Genomic DNA, 22,997 nt, shown 5'->3' on the forward strand with positions numbered 1-22,997 from the left:
ACTTGTACAGTGTAATGAGAGCCAATAAAAGAGGTCTAAATCTACCTGTCTGTAGATGAGGTTTCAAACAGTTAAGATAAGTTATTTTGCTATATAATTTAAAATTCATCAAAACTGATTATTATTCCAAGTATGCACAAATCACACAAGGTGAGAGGACTTTGTAGATGGGTGGCTAATAAAAGGAACCCATTACATTTTGCTGTAGATACAGAAAAAAGTTTCAGAAATGTGTTGTCATTTTTTATTGTCAGTCAGTCAGTCGCCAGTCAGGGGCGATATCCAGAAGAAGTATCAAATAAACGTCTCCTGTGTGGCAGTTGGCCCTTACTTTACAATATGCATATATGCATTATTGACTGCAGTTGAACAGTATTGTGCTGCATGACACGTCATCATTTTACAGACAACGGACATTTTAGGATTGTTATGCCCTGGTGCATATCATGTAACAACAAGACAAACGGAACCTAAGACACCAACACATACAGTATATTTTGAGTTTGTCCCTTTAGATCAGGGGTGTCAATTTCACCCCAATTTGATCTCAAGTGGGCCGGACCAGTATATTTGTGGCTTAATAAACTACAAATAACAGCTATGCCAAAGCATTTTAAATTCACGTAAATTTCCGCATCCATCTGGAAATCTTGACAACCTCAATTGACACATTGCAGCATACAAACTAAAGTGGTAACTATTCAGAAAGAGGATGCACTTCTCCGCCTACCATGTAAATATATACATAAAAATACATACAAGTTGTGGCAGAGCATGGAGAAAAAAAAGGGTTCCACCACCAAACCATCCTCTTTTGAACTGAAGCTGTTGAATGACATTTTGCAATATTCAATGTATTAAAATAGTTCTACAGGAGGTATTTATTTTCACAGAACTGTAGTGCAAAGGTGGCAAAACATTTAGCATGAAACAGGCTTACTTTGCTCCTGAAACTTTTAGCCTAGGTGTCAAATCATGAGTAGCAGCCAATTTCAGAACGTCATTCAAGTGCTAAGTGGTCGTCAATGTACCCTGCAGTGGACAAAATTAGTAACAACAGTTACTTTTATCGAAAAATAGCAGTGAATGTGTTCTCTATCCCCACAAGCTGGAATGGACCCCCTGATGTGCCAGCTCTGGACGCAGGCCATATGTTTGACGCCACTGTTTTAGACATAAGCTCTGATCAGTAAACAATTAGTCAGAGTGATTGTGAAAGTAATCTCTGCTTCAGAACCTTGAACTCAGGCACTTAAAGCAGCCATTGGACATGTTCAATAAAACCGGTGAGTGCGCCCACTGACAGATAGCAGCTCTTGTTGTGACCCTTGTTCATCATTTCAACAATGAGCCAATAAATACTGCTCCTTTCACAAGGATGGCGGCAGGAAGCGAGAAAAACAACAAGAACAGAATGTCATGATAACACAAAACAAACAGTTAAAGGCACAGTATACACAGTATGGTCATTTCTATGCCTGTCATTTCAAATAAATTCAAGGATCATCATTTAAAGATAAGTAGTTTGCGAATCATGTGACATTCGTAATATTGCTCTGTGAGTTTTCATGTTCATCATGAATCAGTTGCTGTTGCTGCTAGAAAATACAGTTGCATTAGGTGTGCATGTTTTTAAAAAGGAAACTGTTTGTCCATGATTAGATATTTCTCTTCATTAAAATATAGTCAGGGATATTTGCAGACATTTTGATGCCAATTTATTTGTTTTCATTAACGTTCTTAAAGTTTATTTGCCACCGTATAAATGTTAAATAACCTTTACTGTTACAGGAAGTCCTCGAGTTACGACGTACTCGACCTACGACTTTTCGACCCCCGTGCCTCGTCCGCCATTTTGTCCCCAGCACCGTAGTGTTTCTGCTTAGCTAGTGCAGATGATCCAAGAAGACGAATCCACAGAATCCCCAGAAGAAAGGCATTTCACAACCAAGGGCATAGCTGAGGCATTTTCACTTCTAGAACAAGCCATGGTGCGAATTGAGGCAGAGGATCCCAATATGGAACGATTTTTGAATGTTTCAAGGGGAGTGTACGGTGCTACCGTGAGATCTGGGAGGAAAATAGGAAGATTTCCTACCAGACGGACATCTGCCAGTACTTCACCAAGGTGGAGAGGCCAGTAGAACCTGCACATACTTCCTCAGCAATAGCTCTCACAGCCTCCCCTCCTTCTTCTCCATGCACCTCTCAGCAGTAATGGTAAGTACAGCATCTTATTTTTTTATTTTAATGTATTTGTAAATATATATATATATATATATATATATATATATATATGTTAATGTATTGTAATGTTTCTTTATACGAAGTATTTTGACGTAAATCTCGACTTTAACTGTGAATTCCGACTTACGCGGAAATTCGGGTTACGTCGCCAGCGTAGGAACGGAACTCGTTCGTAAATCGAGGATTTCCTGTACTGTATAAAACAGTTGCTGTGTAAAATGAACCAAGTCAGTGTCTAACAATGTCATTTTTTTTTTTGCACAATGTACTTTTTTATAAATAACAAACTTACAAAGTTAATGAGTAAAATACTTGGACAAGAATCATGCACACATTAATATGAGTATTTTCTAAATGTTCAAATTTGTAATTGACCTAAACAAGCTTTATGGTAAAAAAATATATATATATATAACAAATGCAAAGATTTGTTAAAAGGAGATTAAAATATATTTACTGGCAGAATTGATTGCCATTGATAATTATTACATCGCAACAGTAGATCCCTTACAAACATTTGAGATTTACAAGCTTTAAAATGTAATACATTTAAAAGACATATTTACTGAAAGGTTGTATAGCTATGCAAAATTAGTGAGCCAATTGCAAAGAAAGTAAAAAGTATGCACATTTACAAGTGTCCTAGTGACATTGAGTTTTCAATGGCGGCTCAGATAAGGCGAGTAAAATGTGATGACACAGCACAACAGGGCGGCTTGATTTGATCAGCTCTCATTCATGTGCAGTAGAACACTCACAAAAAGGATAGAAATAACACTGTAATAGCTGTAAAATCTGGAGCCCAAATCACCTCTAGTTAATTTACAAGGTAAATTCTTTCCACTCATTCAAATCGGAGTACCTCGTGTCACGCCTCCTTGGCTGCCTCTCAGTCCTCATGTGGCTAACACAGTGGAATAGGACCCTCACTCATTGACAGTGTAACTTGGTGAATCATTACAGGAAGTGGCCCAGCGCTGAGGTTGTCACGTGAGCGCGCCTCGACAAAAAACTTCATCAAATGAAAGAAAAAAACTACTAGTGCAGAGTGGGCTGTTATTACCAGTGACAGATGTGATCAGCACTTGTCACAGGAAACGTGCTGAAGACTACTTGAAAATCCTGTCACAGATGTTTTTTTGTTTGTCTCATAAAGCAACACTTCATAAAATGACCTCAATGTTTCTAATTTTCTAATTTTCACACTCACATCTGGAGACCTTATGTTTCTCATGAACAATTACAGTGGAGGCTCTCACGGAACTTTGAACTGTCTTGAGCACATCTCGTGAGACTTTAGTTCAGAATATTAAATGATGAACTCTGAAGTGTTCAGCTTTTTCTTTGGCTTTTTGCGGCAATGCAAGATGTCCACATCTTGTGTGAGAACTCAGAAAAACTTACAAGAGCACATTGAAGCTGCAGCCACTGCTATTATTATGTCAAAGCCAAAAGGCAAGCAGAGCTGTATTGAGTTTTTTTTTATTTTTATGCAAATATTAGTATTAGCGAAAGGTATTAGCTTCTGATAAGTGGCACATACTTCAATGGTTGGTGGCGTTTTCGGTACGGTGGAAGCGAGTACAGTGGTGCCTTGACTTGTGAATTTAATTCATTCATTGACAATGCTAGTAACTAGAGATTTGTATCTGAAATAATTTTTACCCCTGAAATGAATTGAAATGCCATTAATCAGTTCCAGCACCCCAAAAAAACACTGACAAAAATGTTTGTTTTTTTAATAAGAAGAATAGTAATCTACAGTGCTGACCTTTAAACAGAATGCAAAGAATTCAAGTTTGTGCATCGTATGATCATTCATTGAACATTGTGCTGCTCCTTCTGATGTGCATGCCTTGGCCACCAGAGGGAAGTATAAAGCAGCTATAGTACATGTAGGTTTGATAAAAAGTTCACTGCCACCATAGTTAGTACTCCTATCTCAATTTTTTGCTTGCAAATCAAGACAAAATAAATTGTCTGACTGACGCCCTGTATCCCATAAATCGGGTCACCCATAAGTCAAGGTGCCACTGTATTTGTGTTTGGTGATGTGTCCATGTTACACGTACACACAGTGTACTGCATGAAGGGCAGCTTCCATGAGTTAATAGCCTTTTATTGTCTTTAGGGGAGGTCACTTTTTTCCACACTCTGCCTGTTAAACCAACAGCTCCATCCCCAATCTTGATGGTAACAAAATCAATACTCACCTCTGGTCCTGCAGTATATGGGGTCACTCTCTCAAACAGGCCAATTTCAGCAAGTAATAGAGTGTATAAAGTGTGATAAAATTATTGATCAGGATGACATTATTGGGGTATTTTGACAAAAAGTATATCGTAGACACGTTACTAAGACCCCTGGGAATTGTTTTAAATTGTGAGAAAAAAAATGCATAAGTTTCCCTTAATGAAATTAAAATGTTAAATGCCTTCCAATGACTACCAGCAACTCAGCTATGTCCAAATACTTTTGTATCGCTTTCACATGCGTGTCGACAATTATGATAACAGCCAAGTATTTTGTTGTTTTTACATTTTTCAGTGGTTAACTTCTTTATACACTTGTGTGACAAGTGTTAAAAAGTGCGACAATACACTTTCACATTACGCTCTCAATGTTGAGACAAATTTTGTTTTTATATCTTAGTTTTAAATAGCATGAAACTCTTCTAACAGTTGAGAAACCTTACTGAAGCATTGCCTGTATAGGTTTTATGATGGTTAATATTTCTATTTCTGTTATTTCCTCAAGAAACAATACTGTTGTGAAACCCAAATAAATACTTGTCTAGCATCCGACAACAGCATGTGTTCAACCTTCGAGAATAGTGTCTAGACTAGAGTTACGTTTGTGATACTATTTGCTTTTCGGGTTTTAGGTGGGCAGCACGGTGGCCGACTGTTTAGCACATCTACCTCACAGTTCTGAGGACCGGGATTCAAATCCCGGCCTCGCCTGTGTGGAGTTGACCCGTTCTCCCCGTGCCTGCGTGGGTTTTCTCCGGGTACTCCGGTTCCCTCCTACATTCCAAAAACATGCATGGTAGGTTAATTGAAGACTCTAAATTGTCTGTAGGTGTGAATGCGATTGCGAATGGTTCTTTGTTTATATGTGCCCTGCGATTGGCTGGCAACCAGTTCAGGGTGTACCCCGCCTCTCGCCCGAAGATAGCTGGGATAGGCTCCAGCACGCCCGCGACCCTAGTGAGGATAAGCGGTACAGAAAATGGATGGATGGGTTTTAGGTGTTTTTCTACAAGGACTACATTTTACTAGTTTTTGTGGTGATTTGCAAAATGCTATCTATTTTAGGACAGCATTCATCCTGGAAACGGGATGAATTTTGTGGTGTCACAGATAAATCTGATTACTCTTCCCTCTTGCCTCCAGCATGAGGATTATAAACCAACTCGTTGAAATCTCCCTATAAAATCTCCCTCTCGGTGCAAGTGAGAGCTGTGAGCTGGCCACAGCAACGCATTCCCTGCACAGGTGCTATGTGCTTGTTCGAGTCCCCTGCAATGGTTAAGAAATAACATTTTCCTAGCAGTCTTTGCAAGGCCGTGGTGTAGAGTTTAGTCTCTCCCCTGACGGCACACATACAGTATCCCTTGTGACCCCTTGATTTGCCTGCCTTTCTGCTTCCCTACAGTGTGGATATGGAATAACAATAGCATTGTGAGTGAGTCTGCCTAAAGAACAAAAAGAAAAAAGAAAAAAGAAAAAAAAACTATGCAGCATTGAAGCATCTGGTTTCGCTTTACAGACAACCGTAAACCCGTTGAATGACCTCAATGACTTTCACACGGCAAGAGCAGAGCAGAGCACAGCATACACATCCAGTACAAGTGACATTCAAAGTCCTTTCCTCTGGGATTTTAGCATGCTCTCACGGACTGTTGCATTCAGATTAAACTGAAGAAAAATGTGCAGCGGAGGACAAATGCTACAGAAAACTTCCAATCAGGATGTACAGGATGTCATCCTACACCAAGAATGGCCTGGCTCATCAATAATTTCATGGCTGCAGGAATGTTTTGCAGGGGCAGAAAGGCTTGTAATAAGCCATAAGCCAAGACTGGTGGTGAGGCTACATTGTTGGCTGACTAAAACCAACAATTACTCTAAGTCTCTCACATTTGAATGACCGCTTTATGAACAGACTATGCAACTCAATTTAGTTTATTCTTCAATCTTGGTGTGATTTACAGTAGGCTACAGTCCGTAGCATCAGCAATAATGCCTCATCAGAATGAATAGTGACAATATGAGAGCATCAGTGAGAGGCGTAGGTGGGCTCACAATCCACTACTCACTACTACAGTACCAAGGTCCCTCCCATGCACACATGACACAGCAGCGCCGCTGATGAGGCGCGGAAGCCGGCAAAAGACGACCGTGGTGGCCCGGTACACATCAAGGAATTATTGAGTTTCAAATTGTATTTTAAAACACATTTATCACAAATACGCGAGCTGCTACACCTGTCCTACTGGACTGCGCATTGCTTGTTTGCGAAATATGCAGTAATAACGCTTCAGAACAGTTACAATCTATGTTACTCTTCCTCCTCACACAGCTGCTGTATTAAAATGAGGAATGTCAAATAACGGCGTGGTTACGTCGCTACCTATCGCACGCACACGGCTCGCCGGTTCTAGCGAGGCGAAAGCTAGCTTTCTCACGTCGAGCGTACATTTTTCTACCTCCATAAAAGGCAGTCACGCCATTTTTTTTACATTTACAGTATCGATTTGAAACATCTTAATGGACATGTGCGTCCCTCAATCAGACACACCACATAGACATGAAAAAATACATTTAAACATTAAAAAAAAAAACTGCGCTGAGTACATACCACAAATATCTGCTCCGTCCGGTGTAGGTTACGCGAAATCAAAGCCTTACACACTGTAAATGTTTTAGGCTGGCAGAACGGCTAACCACCGGTTTTATTAGCATCTGAGTACCGGGAACGGGAAAGGAGGAAGAGGAGGTGGGAGTAAGGTGGGGATGGAGGGAGGGTGGGAGATAGGAAGGTAAGGGGAGGGTGCAGCTGACAGTGGATGGAGGATGACTAGGGGGGGGGGGTATTTAAAAAGGAGTCCTCTAGTGGTTTTGTAGTGGAAGTACACACATTTTGTATGTGCACAAGAAAAAGCTAGGTGAGCTGGCTGGGGGATGGGATCGAGTGACCTTGAAAAGCAGTGGACAAAGCCTTATAAAATACATCAACAAATACAGTGGGTACGGAAAGTATTTAGACCCCCTAAAATTTTTTACTCTTTGTTATAGTTCAGCCGTTTGCTAAAATCATTCAAGTTCATTTTTTCCCTCATTAATGTACACATGGCACCCCATATTGCCAGAAAAAAACAGAATTGTTGAAATTTCTGCAGATTTATTAAAAAAGAAAAACTGAAATATCACACAGACATAAATATTCAGACCCTTTGCTCAGTATTTAGTAGAAGCACCCTTATGAGTTAATACAGCCATGAGTCTTTTTGGGAATGATGCAACAGGTTTTTCACACCTGGATTTGGAGATCCTCTGCCATTCCTCATTGCAGATCCTCTCCAGTTCTGTCAGGTTGGATAGTGAATGTTGGTGGACAGCCATTTTCAAGTCTCTCCAGAGATGCTCAATTGGGTTTAAGTCAGGGCTCTGGCTGGGCCATTCAAGAACAGTCACGGAGTTGTTCTGAATCCACTCCTTCGTTATTTTAGCTGTGTGCTTAGGGTCATTGTCTTGTTGGAAGGTGAACCTTTGGCCCAGTTCTGACGTCCTGAGCACTCTGGAGAAGGTTTTCGTCCAGGATATACTTGGCCGCATTCATCTTTCCTTCGATTGCACCCAGTCGTCCTGTCCGTGCAGCTGAAAAACACCCCCACAGCATGATACTGCCACCACCACGCTTCAAGTGGCACAATTCAGATGTGCTTCATGGCAGCATAAACTTTAAAAAAAATTCCATGAAAAGGAATCAGATATCATCAGATTGGAATAAGGCCTCTTCCAACGATAAAAATCTGATACGAAACAGGTACTGTATCTGCCAATTCAAGTGCAGTGTAAACACACAGATAGGATTTGCACAATGTGATCTTGACATCACTGAAATACACCAATTGGGGACATTTATAAAACAAATAAAACAACACAAAAAAATATTAACAAACATGCGCTGTCCAAATATGGCTACGCTACATCTGAGATGTGTGTCGATCATTAAATAAGCAATAGCAGACAACAGCCAGTGGAGTATTGTGGAGGTTACCCTTTTTAATTAATGGGAGAAAGGGTCATCCCATTCCAAGTAAATGCTATGTAACATTTAATTAATATTTGTACAATAGTAGTGCTCAATGTATTCAATGGAAAGTCATAATTTCTGAATTAGTATTATGTAGCGAAGTCACTGATGGTGTAGTGGTACACTCGCCTGACTTTGGTGCAGGCAGCGTGGGTTCAGTTCCCACTCAGTGACGGTGTGAATGTGAGTGCGAATGGTTGTCCGTGTCTATATGTGCCCTGCGACTGACTGGCGACCAGTTCAGGGTGTAGCCCTAACCTAACCAGGATAAGCGGTGTTGAAAATGGATGGATGGATGGATGGATGGAGTATTATGTAGCGTAACCCCCAAGCAGCTAAAGTAATTTTCGTGACAAGTAAACTTTATGTATATGGGTCAAAGCTATGAGAAAGCTCAACAGCTGCTCGTGTTTGCTCAGCATCTTAACCATCTTAACAAAAGTTCTATAACATGATTGATATGTCTACCAGTTGATGCACTTTTCTAAAGGTGACTGTTTGACACGTTCGATAAAACAGATGCATCAGTGTATGTGCATACTATGCTTACGTAAAAATAAATAAATAAATTTGTAAAAATTAAAAACAAAAAAAAAACGAATGCTACCTGTACGCAGTGAGAACTTCTCTACTGTTGGCCTTCACAGAGGGGCTGCTCCTCGGCCTCCAGACCCACTCTCCTCAATGACTCAGTGTATTTTTGCTTTCCCAGACTGACTATGTCTTCAAGCTCATCTGCAAGATCCCTCCTGCCACTCTCAATCATGGCTGCCATCAATCGAGCCACCGCCCCAGGCCCGGCGCTCTTCTGTCCTCTGGCCCAGTGGAAGAGCATGTCCAGTACCAGAGCTCCAAGATTGTCCCTGGTGAGAAGAGCAGCAGAATGTCCCAAATAAATTTCACCTCATAAGTTAATGACTGCAGTGAGCACCAACAGGGAGTAAAGAATTGATACAACCAGTAGTGGTACTACATAGTGATATTAGCCACCATCTGGGTATGAAATGTGCGTGTGATGAATCACATAGCATTGGAAAGTGCTTTGGGCGCATCTAAATTAGAACAGCAAAACATGAATGCACCTCATTTATCATTTTCTGACCATGATTTACAACGTGCTGAATGATTTTGTAAATATCGAGCATGCTAAATCACAGCCATCACATCAAAAGTTTATTTTGCTTGTATGCCTGCAGAATGTGTTACGTGAGCAAGAGGAGAAAGCTGAGGGGGGGGGGGGGGGGGGGGGGGGGGAGATGAGCATCAGCCTATGTGTGTAATCTCCTGCAATGTCCCAGATGGCTTAGCAGCATCTAACTGCGCAGATTAAAACAATCAAAATTCCCTACCATTTCTCTCCCACTGCAGTCACATTACATCTCACATCTTGCCCTCTTTTAGCTACACTAACATTGAAACGTACGCCACCATTTTACCTTTTACATGTTAATCCTGATATGGTTTTAAAAGATGTCTAATTATATGAATTAAGAGGATCAAATGAGGGTGGCAATACATTTCCATGTTAGGTTCAAATTACCCCTTTGCCCTACATGTAGTAATTGTTATGATGCGCATCCATGGCTACTACATATTTTGTATTTCCTTTCTACTTATTTATTTTATTACAGCGGACACCCGCTATTTGCAGGTGATAGGGACTCTCTCTATCTCTCTCTCTCAGTCTCTCTCTCCATCTCTATCCCACCCCCCACCTTCCTTGCATCAGGCTGTCTCCTGCGAAAAATCCACAGATAATTGACACCCATTATAATTGCTTTTAATTTTTTTTTTAAGACCCAAAAATGATTGAATAAGCGGTTATAAATAGCCAATAAGTGTTTTCGCGGTTGTTTTCCCCCAGAAAAAAAGAAAAGAAAAAAGAAAAAAAAATACATACATTGAAAAAAAATAAAATAAATGGGGGGAACAGGAAAAAAAAATCTGCAAATAGGTGAATCCGCGGGTATCGAACCACTAGTATCGGGGGTCCACTGTAAACACAAGTGAAGAAGACCTAGTTAGAAATTCACTGATATAAACCAAACCAGACAAGCTGAGTATTTCCACTATGATTAGATTCACAGTCCTGGACTTTTGTTTGTTTGCCAATACAAACCTGTATTTGTATTGGATGCGGTCTAACTCCTGGTAGCTTAAACCGAGATTGATCCCAATAATGCGCCAATCCTGTCCAATCTGGAGGGAGATGGACAGCAGATTAGCTTCTGTCAGGTAGCCGCTCTCAGGATCTCCGAGGTTCAGAGGAGGAAGCTGGAGCTCTTCCATTATGTATTTGTTATCAGCATCTAGCGCCTACCAAAACAGCAGAGAAGAGGTAATATGTGTGAACTGTTTCAGATGAGCAGAGCATTAAAAAAAGCAAATCCAATCAACATGGAACAGCAATACACATATGTATTTCAGTGATATTAAATACATAACCACAACCATATTACCCCTGAAAAATAAAAGAACAGCCAATACAAGATATATTAAAAGTGGAGCCTTTAAGATATGATAATGTTCAATTCTGAGAGATATTCATGTAACACTTTACCTTCATTTAGAACTGCACTGCATCATAATACAGTGGCGCCTAAGATACAAGTTTAATTTGTTCCATTACCATGCTCTTATCTCAAAACATATTTCCCCCTTAAAATGAATGGAAATGAAAATGCAAATCATCAGTTCCAGTCCCCCCAAAACAAATTTTTCACATTTCTAGTCTAGCAGTATATTGTAAAATCCATCCATCCATCCATTTTCTGTACCCCTTATCCTCTCTAGGGTCGCGTGCGTGCTGGAGCCTATCCCAGCTATCTTCGCGCAAGAGGCATGGTACACCCTGAACTGGTCGCCAGCCAATCGCAGATATTGTAAAATATATTAATAAAAGAGAATTTCAAGATATTAACTGATATTATAGATATTAGAAGATCTTAACTGTTTTATGAAGTGTAATCAAGCTAAAAGTCTCACACTCACACACTGCTGTGCCTTTAAATTCTCTCTCTCTCTCTCTCTATACCCCTCCCCCCACCTTCCTGTCTGTCTCTGGTTACGTTCCTCAAACTTTCGTTTTACATGTCTTTATAAGAGTCACTGATGCTGTAGTGGTACACTCGCCTGACTTTGGTGCAGGCAGCATGGGTTCAGTTCCCACTCAGTGACGGTGTGAATGTGAGTGCCATTGGTTGTCCGTGTCTACGTGTGCCTTGCGACTGACTGGCGAACAGTTCAGGGTGTAGTCCGCCTTTCCCCCGGAGTCAGCTGAGATAGGCTCCAGCGCCCCATGACCCTAACCCGGATAAGCGGTGATGAAGATGGATGGATGGATGCATGGATGTCTTTATAAGAAAACTTGCACTCAACACTATGGTATTTGGACAAACACACAATACCAACATTTGCACCCCCACATAATCTGCAGTTCTTCTTTAATGTTATGCGACTTAAAGCAGATCTACTGTTGTGCAAATCCTCCACATTCCATTAGCCTGAATGGCTCGCGTCTTCTGCAGAATACGGCACGTCACCGTCTCTTCGTAACTTCTCCGGAGTAATGGATCTCGTGTCCACAGCTTAAAAAAAATTGAAACACCCTTGGCGGGTAAATTTTTTTTTGTGTGTGTGTGTAATGTTCATTGTTAGTCCATGGTGGTTTCTATCATATGCTTTAGGGAAGCCATGTGGGTGTTTCAAAAACACGTGTAATTCTCTTTGTTTTATGGTTAGTTTGACAGTTAACTCCATCCAGTAGTGGCAATCAACAGCTTGATTCTTCTTTTTCGAAGATTATTTTAATAACTGCCAAACTGCTGCTTGTTGTGAAGTGAGTGGAACCGCCTGCCACCATACAGCACTCGTGTCTCAAGTTTGGCCTTGCAAGTCAAAGCAAAAACTCGGCTGATCGACGGCTCATATCTCGAAAGATTCGGAAGTCAGGTCACTTGTATGTTGAGGCACCACTGTACAATCAAATATTTTGGTTACTTTATTTAGCTGTATTATGGACTAAGTATTAGAAACATCTCCCAGTACTGTACTACAATTCTGCACAAGTATAATCCACAGCTACAATATTCTATATCTACAGTATACTGATGACAATACTAATGACAACGCTTGCATTAGTATTGATTGTGCAGGTAGACATAACGTGTCTGGGATATTAATCTCATTGTCACAATAAAATAATGTACAAAAAAACATTAGTATGTTGAATTACATTAGATTATGAAAAAAAATGTGTCAACCTAAAATGTTTAACTCACAGGAAGTCTTAGCGGTAAAGTGGCAAGCCATTGACTGTCATGTCCTTTCCTCTTCCTCACTACTTCCTCTGGCAAACCACTGGGAATCTCCCCTCTGTAAAACGAGACCTGGAACACATTTATAAAAGGTACATTTTCAGGTTGATCTTTGAACACTATCTTCATCATCGAAAAACAATGAACAAAGAAAGTGAATCTTAAAATGGAAGTGGTCCATTCATGCAGGTGTAGTTTGAACAAGTAATAAATAATAATAATAAAAATAAATAATAACAAATAAATAATATTAATCAAAAGACTTGTTTGTATTGGAAAATGGGCTTTTATAATGTTCATGTAATGGATATTTTCAGCCACTGTGCTTACTTGGCTATTAAGAAAATTGTCTTACTTCGCCCCTCACTGGACACCGGAGGCCCTTCGCAGGAGAGATGTAAACCTCCTTCAGATTCTTCAGGCTGGAGTAAAACACAAAACACAGTCTTCCCCCAACACAGTCTGGTCTGTCTGGTGAGACAAAGAAACCAATATCTCAGCAATGCTTGAAAAGCAATTACAAGTCGATTATATCACAATAGAACATCCCAAAAATTGAAAATCTAGCTGTGAACATATTGATTTGTGATAGTTAATAAAATGGGACTTCTGACCTGTGCAGATTTCTAAGCCTCTCTCAAAGCCGGCAAAGAACTGCTCTCCTTCCAAAAGGTCACACAGGTCTGAAGGCTGTGGTCCATCATACTGTTCTGACAGTGACAGTACTCTGTCTTCCGCCTGGGAAGGAACCATCCCAAAGAGTAGTTACAATGATTCACACCCAAGATCAAATATGAAAACACATTTTACAGAAATGAAAGTCTTCACCACACACACGGTCTCTGTGCAGTGATTTTTTATTTTTTTTTTGCACCATCAGTTTTGCTTTCATTAGCAATTTCAAGTCTCAGGGGATATTAACAAAACAGCAGCAGTGTCCAATTTACTGTAGTTAAAATTCAACACCAAGTGAACACACACAAACACCAACCTTGTTAGCTGGTAAACACTGCAGCAGGACTTGTGAAGGATCCGTTTTCCGCTGGAGGACCATGAATTGGACTTTAAACTGCTTTAGCCTTTGGTAGACCTTTCTTACCATGCCACTAACACAACTCTGAGTCCTGTACCACAGCCAGTACCTGTGATCACATGGAGAAAACAAAGATGTAACACTAAAATGAAACTAAAATTTAAAACATGTGCATATTTAGAGTTCATTACAGATACTTACCAGGAGAAATGTGTAATATAGAAAATGGCATACAAATGGGTGACATAGAGAGACACTTGTGATGTGATGTCTGTCCAGGTTTGGGCAGTGGGGTCTCCATGGAGCAGATACAAACATGACTTATCAACTGTGTGACCTGTAGACAGACCCAACATCAATATTAAGAAGAAATATTTTACAAAAACAATAAATGAAGATGCTTATAAGAATAATAATCTGAATGTCAAAATGGAGTTCTCATGTTAAATTGAGATGCAGATGCTTGCTCTGGATCAACGCTGGACCTTCTGACCCTGATTTTCTTTATCGTGGAGATAGGCACTATCAAAATAATATGGGGGACATCCTTGAAAGAATACCAAGCCATAATTGAACAAATCTGTAATATATATATATATTTTTAAATCATGCTAGGATTTTATACACAAAAAGAAGAAATAAACACAACCCAGGCAAATAAAAACATAACCTTCTAAATTGTAACGAGCAGATTTTACCTGTTACCCCTGGTGGCAGTGGAACCTGAACTTTGATTGGCTGAAGAAAATGCAAACTTGGAGTTTGTGAGAGGCAGAGGAGAGGGCTGACACTTGCCTGTGGATCACCGCATAGTGCCTGTACCTCTGACACAGACACCTGCAGCACCTATGACAGAGGAACAACACAAAAGTTTATTTTGTTGCACCCGGAAAGTATTCACAGCCCTTCACTTGTTCCACATTTTAGGTTACAGTCGTAATCAACAATGGATCACTGTACATTTATTTTTCCCCTAAAAATTCCACACACAACATACCCATACTGACAACATGGAAAAATGTATGTGTATGTAATGTATTTAAAAAAATAAGACAGCACATCTATTCACAACCTTTGCCATGAAGCTCAACATTGAGCACAGGTGCATCCTGTTTTCACTCATCATTCTTTAGATGTTTGAATATTTGACAGTGCAGGTTACATATCAAGCATGAATTTGAAGTTATCGTCTGAAGACCTCAGAGACAGGATTGTCTCAAGCCACAGATCTGTGGAAGGGTACAGAAAAATGTCTGCTGCTTTGAATGTCCTAAACAAAAAGGAAGTGTACTGTGACTTTTGGAACACCCTGTATACTGTATCTTGTCCATGTCTACAGCAACTAATACACAATACTATGACTACCTGTAAAGTTATAGTGCGGGTTTGATTGGTGGAGTCTGGAGGGAAGTGAAGCTTGACTCCAGGGTCAGTGCTGGACACTAAAAAGGCTCCCGCTGGTGAAACTGAGCAGCTGTCTCTCACTGGACGAGCCACCAAAATAAACCAGGAGAACTGGCTCACAGAACAGCAGGCCAGCTACAGACACACAATACATTACAATATTTGCTTGCCACATAATGGGATTTATGTGATTTATTTATTTTTTTACCCTGGCTGGACGCCCCAAGGAGGAAATGGTGTGTCTCTCACATCCTTTCCTGAGAGAAGTAGGCAAAGTCCTCCACGAGTTTCCATCATACTTCCGTACCACCACCTCCTTCCATTTTTTGCGGTGATGTGCTATACATACTTCTACTGGCTGCAAGAAAGGTTTTGTCTTTACATGAAGCAGATTTTTAAGTAAGAAAATTCTATTCAATGTGCAGCACCTTAAGAAATCTAATCCCATGAGGACGAAGTTCCAGTGGACGGCTGAGGAGAATATCATGCTCCTCGAGCAACACAAACTTTCGCTGTGGTCTCCTCTCGGCCCACTCCAGAGTTGTCAGTGTAGACAGGCACCCCGGGGGGAACAGCAGCTGCGCCCCCCCTGGCAGAAACACATGACATCCAGCAGACGTAACACTAAAACTGAATAGTCAAAGGAGAAAAATTATGTTTATTGTCATACATTAAGTGAAAAAACATCAAATCATAGAACAAACATATCTATGCAATACCTGTGCTGATTGAATAGCAGATGCAACTCAGGAATATTAGGTAGTGCTTCATCTGAGCAGAAGACAGTTCCACATTAGAGTGACTAACTAAACGTCAATGAACACATGTACATAAAGCATTTGTTGACAAAACAATAAGTATATTGAGGCAGTATTGAAGTCCAATAACAGAACACCGTTCGGGTTCTGATCGGCGGGGCCGTTCCGCCCAATCACGCCCTTCCAGGTCTCACTGTCATTGCCCACGTGAGCATTGAAGTCCCCCAGCAGAACGATGGAGGCCCCAGCGGGAGCGCTCTCCAGCACCCCCTCCAAGGACTCCAAAAAGGGTGGGTACTCTGAACTGCTGTTTGGTGCATAGGCACAAACAACAGTCAGGAACCGTCCCCCCACCTGAAGGCGGAGGGAGGCTACCCTCTCGTCCACCGGGGTGAACCCCAACGTACAGGCGCTGAGCCGGGGAGCAATAAGTATACCCACACCTGCTCGGCACCTCTCACCGTGGACAACTCCAGAGTGGAAGAGAGTCCAATCCCTCTCGAGGGGACTGGTACCAGAGCCCAAGCTGTGCGTCGAGGCGAGTCCGACTATATCTAGTCGGAACTTCTCGACCTCACACACCAGCTCGGGCTCCTTCCCTGTCAGAGAGGTGACATTCCACGTCCCTAGAGCCAGCTTCTGTAGCCGGGGATCGGATCGCCAAGGTCCCCGCCTTCGGCCACTGCCCAGCTCGCACTGCACCCGAACCCTATGGCCCCTCCCACAGGTAGTGAGCCCATGGGAAGGGGGACCCACGTTACCCCTTTGGGCTGTGCCCGGATTGTCCATAACGAACACCATGTTCAAGCATAAGGGTGTCCACACATGCACTTGGCAACAGGACACCCTAGGTCACAGTTCGACGATCGACTTTGTGGTCATGTCATCGGACTTGCGGCCGCATATCTTGGACACTCGGGTGAAGAGAGGGCCGGAGCTGTCAACTGATCACCACCTGGTGGTGAGTTGGCTCCGATGTTGGGGGAAGAAGCCGGTCCGACGTGGCAGGCCCAAACATATTGTGAGAGTCTGCTGGGAACGTCTGGCTGAATCCCCAGTCAGAAGGAGTTTCAACTCCCACCTCTGACAGAACTTTGCTCATGTTCCGGGGGAGGCGGGGGACCATGTTCCGCGCCTCCATTGCTGAGGCGGCCGACCGGAGCTGTGGCCGTAAGGTGGTCGGGCCTGTCGTGGCGGCAAACCCGTTCCCGCGACCCGACCTTGGATAAGCGGTAGAAAATGGATGGAGGCAGTATTGAACCCTCTTTCCCCTTGCTCACCAGGTGCAGGGGGAAGAGGTGGAAGAGTTGGCAGTTGCCCCAGAGGATTGTCACGAACATCTATTTTCAGCAGAGGCAGTTCATTCAGACAAGGTGGTATGAAGCGGAGGTCATTGCTGAAGATGAGGAGCTCCCTCAGGGAATGGAGAGAGCCTGGGCACCAGAAAGGACAAGTGACTTATCTGATTATCGCTTTCATTTGCCTCCCACAAATTATGGACAGACCAATTCATTACACTCATACCCAGGGTTTCTGGTAGCCTCTTCAGCTTGTTTTGGGACAGTTCGAGCTTAACAAGCTCTCCCAGGTAACCAATTTCATTCGGCAGCTCCTCAAGGTGGTTACCTGAAACATCCAGTGTCTGTAGTTCTTTTAGCTGGCCTAAACTCGCTGGGAGGGAAACCAGCTTGTTTCCAATGAGGGAGAGATAGTTGAGGCTGGACAGCTGGCCTATATCAGGGGACAGCTCTGAGAAGCAGTTATGACACAGCAGCAAGGCGGACAATCCAGGTAAGTTGAGAAGACACAATGGAAGGACGGAGAGCTGGTTGAAGGAGAGATCCACGTGCACCAGAAGAGAGAGGGAGACAAGGGATGTGGGCAAAGTGGTGAGGAGGCCAGGCAGCGGGGTTCCTTGTGCGTCATAAAAACAGTGCCCTTAAAGTAGAGATAAAAACTTTTAAAACTAACATTTCATTAGATAAACCCGAGCAATGTAATGAAATATGCCTTTAATAAAAAAGTTTTTTGTGACTCTTTAGAGTACAGGATGCCCCAAAAAATGTGCAATTCGTAGCGCAACCAACATTTTCAGGAAAAATATACCTCAAAAGTCAAACTGAACTTGGACTTTAAATCATCACATGTGACATCACACAAGACATCAGGTAATTTTGTGAGACTCAGTGAGTTTTGCTGTGCCTTTTTTTCTGATTTTTTGCAACACCATCAGAGAAGATTACTGTTGAGAGTGAGGAGGAAAAGTGCAATGAATAATGATAACATTCAAATCACAAATTAAATGTACTGTGACATACGGTCTTAGTCATGCTTCTTAGACCAATTTGAAAAACACAACTAAATCAACTTAATTACATACACAACTACATTCTACCAAGAAGATGTCAGTGGAAATAACTTATCATACACTATCCGTCCATTATGTATAGCGCCTTTCGTTGTTAGCATGATGGGTTTACTGGAGCCTAGCCCAGCTGACTTTGGGTTACCAACTAATCACATGGTAGACAAAATTTCACCTTCACAAGTAAGGACAATTTAGTCTTCAATTAAACTAGCATGCATATCCCAGGAATGTGTGAGAAAGCCAGAATACCCTGGGAAAACTACAGAAGAAGGCACTGAGTGCTGCCCCTAGTTTTCCATTGTTTATATTGGCAAGGTGGGCAACTGGTTAGCATGTCCCCCTCACAGTTCAGAGGTTGTGTGTTCAAATCCAGGCTCCGGCCAATCTGTATATATTTTGCATGTTCTCCCCATGCCTGTGTGGTTTTTCTGCGGGTAATTCGGTTTCTCGGCACATTTCAAAAACATACATTCTAGGTTAATGACTCTAAATTGTCTGTAGGTGCAAGTGTGAATGGGTGTTTATCTATATGTGCCCTGCGATTGTCTGGAGACCCCACCTCTCGCCCAGTCAACTGGGATAGGCTCCAGTACAACCGTGACCTCAGTGAGGATAAGCAGTACAGAAAGTGGATGGATGGATAGTTATAATGGCTCTCTTTATATATTGTGTAAGAGTCAAAATTGTTACAAAAAACTCTTGTCTTCGACTACAGCAGTGAAATAATCCTAAACTTTGGAGATTCTCTCTCATTCTTTTACACACTCTTTCCTCCTGGCTAACACTTATTTTTGTGTATCTGTGTAGAGATAAGATCACCACAAAATCCCACGATATAACGATAAATCTTCAATACAAAATATAATTTAAAAATCCACAATACAGTGAGACTGCAAAAAGTGAACTGTGACATGGCGAGGGACGACTGTGTAAGGATCTAGTAAATGAGAAATGTACAGTAAGTACCTCGTATGGCAAGCGAGCGTAGTTCTGTCAAATATGGGAGGACACCCAGTGCAGCATCCAATGCATGTTTATCCTCAGAACCAAGTCTGAGGTACCGGAGCCCCCTGAGGCGCCCTGGAATGGAACTCCATAGCAGTGACAGTGCAGATGCTCCCCCCAAGTAGACATCCAGGGTCAACCTGGTATCAGTCAACACAGCTGAGAGCTCCACAGAGGGAGGTAGGGGTGGTGTGAGACACAACACACAGGAGGAGGAGGACGAAAAAGCAGTGCTTGAGGACAAAAGGCTGGATATGGAACGACTGCAGTTATCCATGAAGCAGGAGGGTGACACAGAGACAGCATCACTCTCATCACTATGTCTCTGCACTCCGACTGCCCTCTCTGATTCCAGCTGCCCATTGTCCACAAGTTCCCAGTCCTTCCCCAAAATTTGAGAAGAATCTACTTCTTCCCCTCTGCATGTAGGTGTCACTGCACAATGCTCATCTTCCAATCTGCAACCATCAGCTTTATCTCCATCTTCATCATTGGCGTTCTCTTCCTCGCTGCTTTTCTCCATTAAAGACGCTTTACTACACTTGACAGTAAGCAAAGTCTAGTGATGTGGCCGAGTTGTCTTATCGGCTTCATGTATGTGTACGTCGAATACGTCCGGACATGCTAACAAGTGATAAAACACAGTACTGAGACAAATACATGATACCAGTTCGTTCTTGATATTTCACCGAATGATACCCATAGCCAGTACAATATAAACGCGACTTTTAGCCGTGAGTTACGTCTATGAGTTATGTCAACAATGGACTTCAATATCACAATTCGGCTCAAGGTATAAGGTGTTGTTATCTTATTATTTTGTAACAATAATTTTTTTTACCCTATTTTTCAAAACAACCCTGACTGGGTGACTCTCGGTTTAGACTTCCTCAAATTCAACTGGGTCAAAAAAGTCAAATCTTCTACGTCACTTTAACGATTGCTCGTTTTGCGTACCCGTAAGAAGCGTTAAAACGTGGACTTCAGTTGAAAAGCGACAAAGCGGAAATGTCCGCCCGCCTGGCTCGGGATGAGATAAAAACGAACGTATCGTTGCGGACGCCGCGAAAGTTTCAACTGAAGGCGGGACTTCATATGGTAAAGGTCAGTTTGGTGGCTGTGCACGCAGATATGAAGAGAAAAATAACATTGACGCACTGTAGCAGGCCAGCTAAACGACGTGCCTTAGTGATAGCCATGTTGGGAGGGTCGCCGTTTCCATCAAAGCCAAAGCATGGACAATTTGGACATTGAAATTATGTCGGACCTTGCGCATTTGTCAATCAATTTTCACAAGGTTTACTGTTGTTGTCAACTCCAAAGCGTGTGCTATCAATACAGAACTTAAAAAAGGTCCAAAAATATATTGTCACCTGTGAAAGGTTATTCCCAGTTCCCTTGCTGTGATTGTACGGCGCTGTGTGCAACCGAATGCAGCACAATGTGCCAATGTTCTATCGCAGAACACCTGGCATTCTTTTTATTTCGGTTTAGTTAAATTCACACATGGGATGCGAGGTTCATTTAACCTACTGACCTGTGGTTAGTCCATTGGTAATAATAATTATATCAGCATAATTTAAAAAAAAAAAAACGTGTCCTTTCTCTTCGCAAAAAAAAAAAAAGTACATACATTTGTTAAGAATATTGATAATATTGTAATCTAGTTTCATTAAAAAGGTACAGTGTTATGAAATGGATACAGTGTGATGTGAATACATACAGTGCCGTTTTAAATTTACATTTCTATTCACCAATACAATTACAGTGCCGTGAAAAAGTGATGGCCCCCTTTAAGAATTCTTAGATTTTTTGCATAGTTTCCCCGCTGTAATCTTTAAGAGCATCAAACAAATGTAAATATCAGACAGTCCAGGTAACTTTGAATAGTTTTTGTTTCCTTAATAACTGAAATCACCATTTAAAAACTGCATTTTAAGTTCACTTGGGTTATATTTGTCTGATATTTACATTTGTTTGATGATCCTAACCATTAAAGTGGGGAAGCCATGCAAAAATATAAGATTGTGAGAAGGGGGAGGGCAATACTTTTTCTGCTTTCATGTTTTTTTATAGATTAAATAACCATCTAAACTAAAGCAGTTACCAGATTAACAATGGCCAGGTTAAACTTTACACATTGGTTGATTTGCTGTCTGAGGTCCTTATGACCCCCTACATTAATTAATACTCACTGTGCAATTATCATATTGACCAACGGCACACTTTCAAGAGAGGTTTTTTTCTATACAGAGACAGTATGTTAAAATGTAAAGTGTCTTAAAATTTCATGTACTATGATATCGTACAGAATAAAAAAGAACTGTCATGTGAATCCGATGTTGTTTTTGTTTTAGTCAAATCTAATCTTGGTTTGACTGTTAACAATCAATACACACTTTTCGTACTATACTCTGAAGTTGTTGCACAAGAGAATATCCTCTCTAGGGAATTGTGCTCTCACTTGAATCACAGCACAACAACATTTTAAAAGGAACATTCCAGAAAAACAAATCATAAATACTGGGATGACATTCTCCTAGAATGCATGGGATTCTTAATTTCAACACTGTTGTGAAACAGGCTTTCCCTGTGACTTTACAACCAATTCACTTGCCAAGTGGCCACATTTGTACATTGTGCTGTTCTTCAAATATGTGATGTTTTCTAACACAGCGTATCATTGTTGCTATGACAACAAAGTAAAAACTCCCCACAAACAGATGAATTTATAGCTCATCAAAAGAATATTCCATCAATACCGCTTATCCTGGTCAGGGTCGCAGGGTGCTGGAGCCTATCCCAGCTGACTTCGGACGAAAAGTGGACTACACCCTGAACTGGTCACCAGCCACTCACATTCAAGTCAAGTCAGGCGAATGTACCACTGCACCATCAGTGACTCAGAAGAATATTGTTTCTTCTATTTCCATAATTGCCAATCACGGTGCCGTGGCACACTAGCATGCCATGGGGAATGATCCGAATTTACTTTGTCTGAAAATTATGATTTATTAATTACAAATACATTACTGTCTGTGTTCATCTATCTAGGCCAACGACGTGTAGTGTAGTGACTGGCAGAACAATTAAATGCTCATCCACTAGATGGCAGAAAGCACAATGTATCCACTTGTTATCTTTCATACAACGTAATAAGTCAAGTTTATTTTTATGGCCCTTAATCACGAAAGGGTCTCAAAGGGCTTCACAGTCATGACTTCCTTTTAGAACATCAGCTTTGCGTTCAATTAAACAGACCCAGATTGCAATAGTAGAGTCACTCAGTTTGTGAGTAAATTGAGGCCAGATCTTCATTATTTCAATATTCATGCTTTTTTTTTTTTTGGTGACATTTTTGTTTGTTTGCGTGCAGTGAAATTATTCTAATGTCTCGTGTTGGGAAAGACAGTTTTTTCCAAACGTCAACAATGAAGACGTGCTGAATTATGAAAACAAGTGGACAAATACATTTAGCAAACTAAATATAACATAACATTAGCTCCCAAAAACATGCGTGGTAGGTTCATTGAATACTCTAAATT

The 22,997-nt window shown here is 41.3% G+C and overlaps 2 protein-coding genes and 1 long non-coding RNA gene across 4 annotated transcripts in view; 1 reads left to right on the top strand and 2 right to left on the bottom strand.

Annotated features, from left to right (window-relative positions):
* Window positions 1-7,285, bottom strand: part of slc25a22a (solute carrier family 25 member 22a) — a 25,386-nt gene extending 18,101 nt beyond the window's left edge. Inside the window, exon 1 of the mRNA XM_061774623.1 lies at window positions 7,111-7,285. The gene's annotated coding sequence lies outside the window, so the exon portion shown is untranslated. The remainder of the gene's footprint in view (window positions 1-7,110) is intronic.
* On the top strand, window positions 1,516-9,411 carry LOC133478504 (uncharacterized). Its single transcript, XR_009788700.1, has 3 exons — window positions 1,516-1,620; window positions 1,792-2,220; window positions 9,281-9,411. It is a non-coding gene; the product is annotated as an uncharacterized LOC133478504 (long non-coding RNA).
* On the bottom strand, window positions 7,640-20,686 carry pidd1 (p53-induced death domain protein 1). Of its 2 annotated transcripts, none has more exons than XM_061774621.1 (16): window positions 19,414-20,686; window positions 17,604-18,017; window positions 17,360-17,512; window positions 16,041-16,092; window positions 15,750-15,951; window positions 15,530-15,679; window positions 15,283-15,456; window positions 14,616-14,763; window positions 14,119-14,254; window positions 13,876-14,026; window positions 13,499-13,622; window positions 13,240-13,355; window positions 12,849-12,956; window positions 10,688-10,767; window positions 9,176-9,431; window positions 7,640-8,129 (listed from the first exon to the last, which is right to left on the bottom strand). In XM_061774621.1, exons 1-15 carry the CDS (start codon window positions 19,973-19,975, stop codon window positions 9,197-9,199), a joined length of 2,805 nt encoding a protein of 934 aa, XP_061630605.1. In that variant the 5' UTR covers window positions 19,976-20,686; the 3' UTR covers window positions 7,640-8,129; window positions 9,176-9,196. The 2 variants fall into 2 exon arrangements, with proteins under 2 accessions (XP_061630605.1, XP_061630604.1); XM_061774620.1 differs by having other exon boundaries at window positions 10,688-10,884.
* Between the last annotated feature and the right edge of the window lie 2,311 nt (window positions 20,687-22,997).

This window comes from Phyllopteryx taeniolatus, chromosome 5, assembly GCF_024500385.1.
Source record: "Phyllopteryx taeniolatus isolate TA_2022b chromosome 5, UOR_Ptae_1.2, whole genome shotgun sequence".
NCBI lineage: Eukaryota > Metazoa > Chordata > Actinopteri > Syngnathiformes > Syngnathidae > Phyllopteryx > Phyllopteryx taeniolatus.

Excerpts from the sequence above, each read along its gene's own strand:
- pidd1 (XM_061774620.1), bottom strand. The coding sequence starts at position 19,975 with ATGGAGAAAAGCAGCGAGGAAGAGAACGCCAATGATGAAGATGGAGAT. Across the intron at positions 17,513-17,603 it reads GAGGCTACCAGAAACCCTGG|GCTCTCTCCATTCCCTGAGG; the intron begins GTATGAGTGTAA and ends TCTGGTGCCCAG. Across the intron at positions 15,952-16,040 it reads CTGCTATTCAATCAGCACAG|TTTTAGTGTTACGTCTGCTG; the intron begins GTATTGCATAGA and ends TTGACTATTCAG.